Raw genomic sequence first — 5,788 nt, 5'->3', positions numbered from 1 at the left:
GACAGCACCATGTGACTGCAGGTATGCCTGCCTAGTGTAGCATGTTAACAAATACCCACGGTTGCCTTAATCTGAGGCAATCTGCATAGCCAAGAGAGACACAAATCACTTAGACACTGCTGATCCTCAGCCTCCAACCTATGCCTTGTTCGTCATCTGTGGATATCTGTGAGAGAGGTGCTATTTCCAAACTGTATTCCCAAAATGCTTTCCAGCTTGGTGCATATGGGAGTGATCATCAAAGCTGAAAGCACTCCAGCCTGGAAATTACCAGTTAACAAGGAATAACTGATGATAGAGAAACCACGAAGCAAGTAAGAGCAGGTATCTCAACACAGGTACAAGAGAAGTGGATCCAATGTGTACACCTGGCCTGGGGCAGATAATTGTGCAAGTGCAATCTGGAGCCACACCTGTGAAAATCTGGGAGGGAACGAGAAGTGGTAAGGTGATAAAATAGCATTTATCAGAGTCCAGAAGGGCTCATTTCTGATGCCTGAATTTTTCTCAAGCACAAGATGAAGTGTCTGTCTCCTACATCCCCTATGGTTGACCCTCAATGCAGGTGTATTATTCAGCTTGCTTGGGCACCCAGGTGAATCTCCATCCTCCATCGTCATCCCTGCGCACGAAGGCTTGTCCTTGGTGGAAGGTGTGTGTTCTCACATTGCGGTGAGGACTTAAAGATGTTGTGAAGGCCACTTCTGTTTTGTTGGGTGACAAATCACCAGTCAAATAAGGCAAATCATAGGCTGGGAGGGAGGAAACGCTTGGCATTGATGAGGAGACGCATGCTGCTGAAGAAAACTGAGGAAGGAAGGAAGAGCCCTCACTGCATGGATGGGTACTGCTGTTAGCTGGAGGAATGTGGCCGCAGCTATAAGTTGATGCTCCTTCACTGTTGTCATAGTCTATCACTTCACCAGGGCTCAGACAGTACGTGTCTTTTGCAAGGTCTGAGGACAGGGCACTGTAGTTAGCTGAAGTTTCATCAATGGTGTTGACATCTTTTAATCCTAAAGTCTGCAAGACCCAGCTGTCCACAGCAGGGCTGGCTTGCTCTTCACAGGCAGTGAACTCATTAAAGAGGTTCCTTCTAGCTTTGGAAGCATGAAGAGTTTCTTGAGGAACAAAGCAGTGGTCCTCTTTTAATCTCCTCTTGGTGCTTTTGAGAACAGCACAGGCTTTTTGGCCATGGCAGGATAGCAGTTTCTATTAAAAAAAAGTTTAAAAAAAAAAAAGAGGTAGAGAGAGAAGATTAAAATCTGAATTTCTAGTTACAATATGTAACATGTTTCTGATCTCAGATTTTAGATGGGCAAGACAGTTACTACTGTCCTCATAAAAATACTTTTTCTTCACCCTGTGCTTAAACCTATGGAAACGACTAATTATTTTGTGTCTTTATGGTCTCTGCAACAACCCAGTCCCTGAAAGAGAAGAATTTGACAATGTCAATAAGGCCTGTGCTTTGATTGCATTCTCACTCAGCACGGCATGAAATGAGAGCTCCCGCCTGGCTGTATGGCACTCCTCTGTGCTGTTGCTGCCAGCAGTATTTGGCAGGTGAGTGGAGTATGGGGAGGGTGGGGGAATGAGGCAGCCTGACAAAGGGGGAGGATGCGAAGGTAAGTCATACTGGGGCAGGTGTGATCCTGGCCAGGGAGAGCTCGAAGCAGCAGTCTGAGTGGCTCTGAGCTCATTAATCCACCTTATTTGCCGTTACCATAGGACAAGGGCCCTTCAGGCATCCAGGGATGGTCAAAGAAAGGCAGAAATAACAAGGAAGCTCCCCACCATGTCAAGAATTCACTGCTCAGCCACCTCTCGTGACGGTTTCACACTGGACTCTCCTCCGTGTGACACAGAGAGGTGGCCATGTCTCCCTGCTGTGCCCAGGGAAGGAGACCTTTTATACTGCCAGGAGCCAGGTCTTGGCATGGGAGGGGGGACATGCCACACTGTCAACTCAGAAGAGGATATAAAAGGAAAGCCTGCTATTTTTTACAGGCCTTTTAACCTCATGCCTAATCCACAGAGCTGAGCAAATAATTAATAGTTTGGTTCCATGGGCAAGTCTGGAATAGTAAAAAAAAATCTTTTAGTTGACAAGAAACAATTATCTTTTCTTTATTTTGGGAGAGAGAAAGGGAATCAAAATATTTAATTAAAAAAACTCCTCACATTTAATTTAACAGAATGTTTCATCCAATCTGATGTGTTTAATTTTGTAATTCACCTTTAAAAAGACCCACACAACTTTTTAATTAAAAAAAAATTTGAAAAAAACCAGAAGATCAGTATTCTAATGTAAATGAATAAAACATATCATTGGAAGATGACAAAACAAAACATAAACCAGACAGCACCCAAAACATAAAAAATAAGAATCCTTATCAAAAGGGTAATTGAGAGACACATTCAAGAAACACATGTTCAAATTTGAAATTTTTACTGAAAAAAAAAGCTTTAGATGGAATAATTTAACCTTGCTTATAAACTTAACCTACTTATAGCTAATTTACTTATAAACTAAACTTAACTATGTCATGGGTTATACTGTCTCCATAGTCAGAAGGTGACAGGATGTCATTCCTGAGACAAACCATCAGCTTAGACCCACGTGAAGTAAAATAGATCTCACACTGCAGGCTGTCTACACTCTTAGACTTTCCACATATTTTAATGGCAGGTACCTTTTCCACTCATTTCTCCTGCACCAGTCTATACAGCAGGTTTGAACACAATACCTTGGCTTTTTCTTCTAAACACTTAATCAGGGCAGAATTCAGGTATTGTCGGAGGTTATTATTTTCTTCATGTAACCTAGCAAGTTCCTCTTCCTTCTGAAGCAATGTATCTTGAAGCTGTGGAGTAGAGATATTGATGAATAGGTGTTGACTCTGTAACCTAATAGCAATTGCCCTACGGTACAGGCTGCTTGGATTTGATGATCTGGGTGTTTGCTTTGTGAACTCAACCCACCCACTCTAGCCTCTTGTCTCTGCAAATCTAAGTGGCATGACTGTTCCATTTTCACTTCTGACTTCCTTTATTCTTTACTGAGTGTTTGAGAAGATTACTCTGAAAAAAAAATCTGCAACTGTGGAATAATAACAGAAAAGAATCACAGGTTGAAGAGCCAGAAACAGTCATGGGCATGACAGCAGCTGCCAGATCTCCTCCTGAGCGGCAGTAAGCAACCCTCTGCACCCCTTTCAATCCCATTTATAGTTGGCTGGTGGGGAAAAGGAGAAGGGGGAAACTGCAGACTAATAATTTATGGGGACAGAGTGCAGAAGGAAGATGTAACTGCCATTCCTTAGGATACAGTGGTACTCACTAATCCCTTCAATCCTGGATCCTACTCTGCAGTCCCAGTATATGGACAGAGCTCTCAGCCCTGGTCCCAAGAGCTGAACAGGTATGTTCTGATTTGCAAGTGGCTAACACTTTTTCATGGAAAGCATGGGTATCTGCAGAGAGACTTCTGCATCCAGATTATAGCTCTGCAGACTCTGTTAGGAGGACAAAGGATCTTCTGTCAAGGACCTGGGGCATCCACTGACCACAGGCTGAAAACTACTGATTTAAATAATCAAGGTAGAGCCAAAGTAGCACAGTGACGCTTGGATGTAGGGTTTAATTCCAGGGATCTTGAAGGTAGTAAATGTTTCCATTGACTTCACTGTGTCAAAGTATCACTCCAAAGATTTGATCAGAGCTGATGTCTCTGGGGTCCCTTCACCTAGAACTGTTCAGAGTTTCTCCTGCCCCTTGATGGGATTTACAAAAAAAAAAAAAAAAAAAAAAAAAAAAAAAAAAAAAAGAAGAGAGAAAATAAAGTAACAAGGAAATGGTTGTTGGTCAAAATGGTTGATCCACCACATAAATAGGTAATTCTGGTGGAATAGTTTCTCAACAAGTTAATCTGGGTGGACTCAGGAGGACACATACTGTGTATTTTTAGTCAACAGCATGAGGCTCTGCATCATCAGAGCCTGAGGGACTCCCTGATTACGCGTTCGTCTTCTCTAGTGTCAAGGCACAAGAGGGGATAGATGAACAGGGAACTCCACAATAGCTGTTCCAGCTTTGTGGGAAAAACGGGAGAGGCAAATACTTCGAGAAACAAAAAACACCCAAAGCTGGTTGCTACCGTTTCCCACATCCGAGCCTGGCGAGCCTGGCACCCCAGGAGGTGCGGTGCACGATGCAAAGTTCGGGGAGGGGTGGGCGCGGAGCCTCTACCTGCTTGTTCCTGTAGAGCTGGGAGGACAGCTGGTCTCCTCGCCACGCCGCGTCCTGGGCACCGAGCTGCGGGGTGCAGAACTGGCCTGGGGGGAGCAGACCCGAGGGGTGAGCCCTCTCCTCATTCCTCGCCCAGCCCGGCCGCAGTCCCGCAGCCGGGCCCCCCCGCCGCGTTCCCCGGAGGCGGGAGCGCACTTACCCGGCGGCCGAGCCTCCCGCCGGCCCTGGCTATGCGGCGGCTCCGCGCTGCAGCCCGCAGCCCAAATCTCCTTGGAAACCCCGGCGGGGCCGGACCAGGGGCAGGCGCAGCCCGGGCCCCCGGCGAAGTCCGGCTCCGGGCACGGCCGGCCGGTGCTCTGCGGAGGCGAGGGGCCGTGTCGATGGGGCGCTCGGCGGGTGGTTCTCCCCCCCTCCACCCGCGTCCCCTTTCCACCCTCGGGCTGTGGCGGGTCCCGAGAAGAGAGAGGCGGTGTCAACCCCGCTCCGGCCCCGGCGCTGCGGTCCCTGCTCCGCGGGGCAGCGCTCCCCTCCCGCCCCCGTCCCGGCCGGGGTTTGCTCCGGTACCTGTCGCGGGGGAGCCCCGCAGCCCCGGCCGGCTGCCGCTTGCCCCCGTGGGAGCTCCCAGCCCTGACCTGGGTGCCCGTTTCCCCCCAATCCCCATCCCGGTGGCACCGCACCGCCCCGCCGCAGCCCCTTGCAGCAAAGGGGCTCTGAACAGAGGTACACCGGGAAGGCGGCTGAGCTTCCTGCAATCCCCTGGGAAGTATGAGGGTCCTGAATGAGTTCAAGGTAAAGGGAGGACTCAGGCCAGTTCGTTCCTCCCACCTTGGGGGCTTGATTCAGCCTTAAAGCAGCACAAAACCAGCAGAGTCACCTCCAGGCTGCTCGCAGTCTCTTCTGCCCCTGCAGTTCTGCAGGAGTCCCAGACCGCACAGAGCAAAGCCTGAGGTTGTCTTTGGATTCACCCCTTTCCCTCCTCCAGAGAAGCCCTATCTGCAGCAGCTCTACATCTCTGCAAGGCAATGACAGAGCTTGGATCCTCAGGCAGGGAATCTGTTCACCCATGGGAAGGCACAGCAGCAAAGACTGCTCTTGCAGGTAGAGGAGAGCCCTTTTCCTTTCCCATCTTAAAGAGGGCACAAAACCTACTGCAAGCCCCCAAGGCAAAGAGACCAGCTCCTCCTTTTCTGTCTCCAGGTCGAGAGAAATGCAAAGAGCACTTACCATGTTAGTGGCAGAATGAAATGCAGGTCTTGGGAGTACGTTTGTGTTAAAGCCCCAGCGAGGTTTAAATGGCTCTGAAGGAGGGGGAGAGGGGGGAGACCGGGGAGGCGAGTTTAATCTAAAGGAGCTCCCAGTGACGCCTCAGAGCTCTCCTGAAACCCAGCAATCTGATTTGGTGTAAAGCTGTCAAACTTGTGACGTGAATAAACAGCAAACTTGCTGAAATCAAAGTCATTCTGGCCCCACAAATCAACACAAGGAAGGAGGGAAAAGAAAAGGAGAGAGAGGGGAAAAAAAAGTCTCCACACACTTC

General features: G+C 48.6%; 1 protein-coding gene across 1 annotated transcript; it reads right to left on the bottom strand.

The window, feature by feature from the left end:
* Positions 1 to 570: 570 nt before the first annotated feature.
* GMNC (geminin coiled-coil domain containing) lies at positions 571 to 5,478 on the bottom strand. The gene is made up of 6 exons (XM_086754856.1): positions 5,401 to 5,478; positions 4,451 to 4,691; positions 4,252 to 4,337; positions 2,751 to 2,867; positions 834 to 1,212; positions 571 to 752 (listed from the first exon to the last, which is right to left on the bottom strand). The coding sequence occupies exons 1-6, from the start codon at positions 5,476 to 5,478 to the stop codon at positions 571 to 573; spliced, it is 1,083 nt and encodes a 360-aa protein (XP_086610982.1).
* Between the last annotated feature and the right edge of the window lie 310 nt (positions 5,479 to 5,788).

This window comes from Chlamydotis macqueenii, chromosome 9, assembly GCF_036417535.1.
Source record: "Chlamydotis macqueenii isolate bChlMac1 chromosome 9, bChlMac1.mat, whole genome shotgun sequence".
Classification (NCBI taxonomy): domain Eukaryota; kingdom Metazoa; phylum Chordata; class Aves; order Otidiformes; family Otididae; genus Chlamydotis; species Chlamydotis macqueenii.
This window is presented reverse-complemented; position numbering and strand designations above follow the sequence as displayed.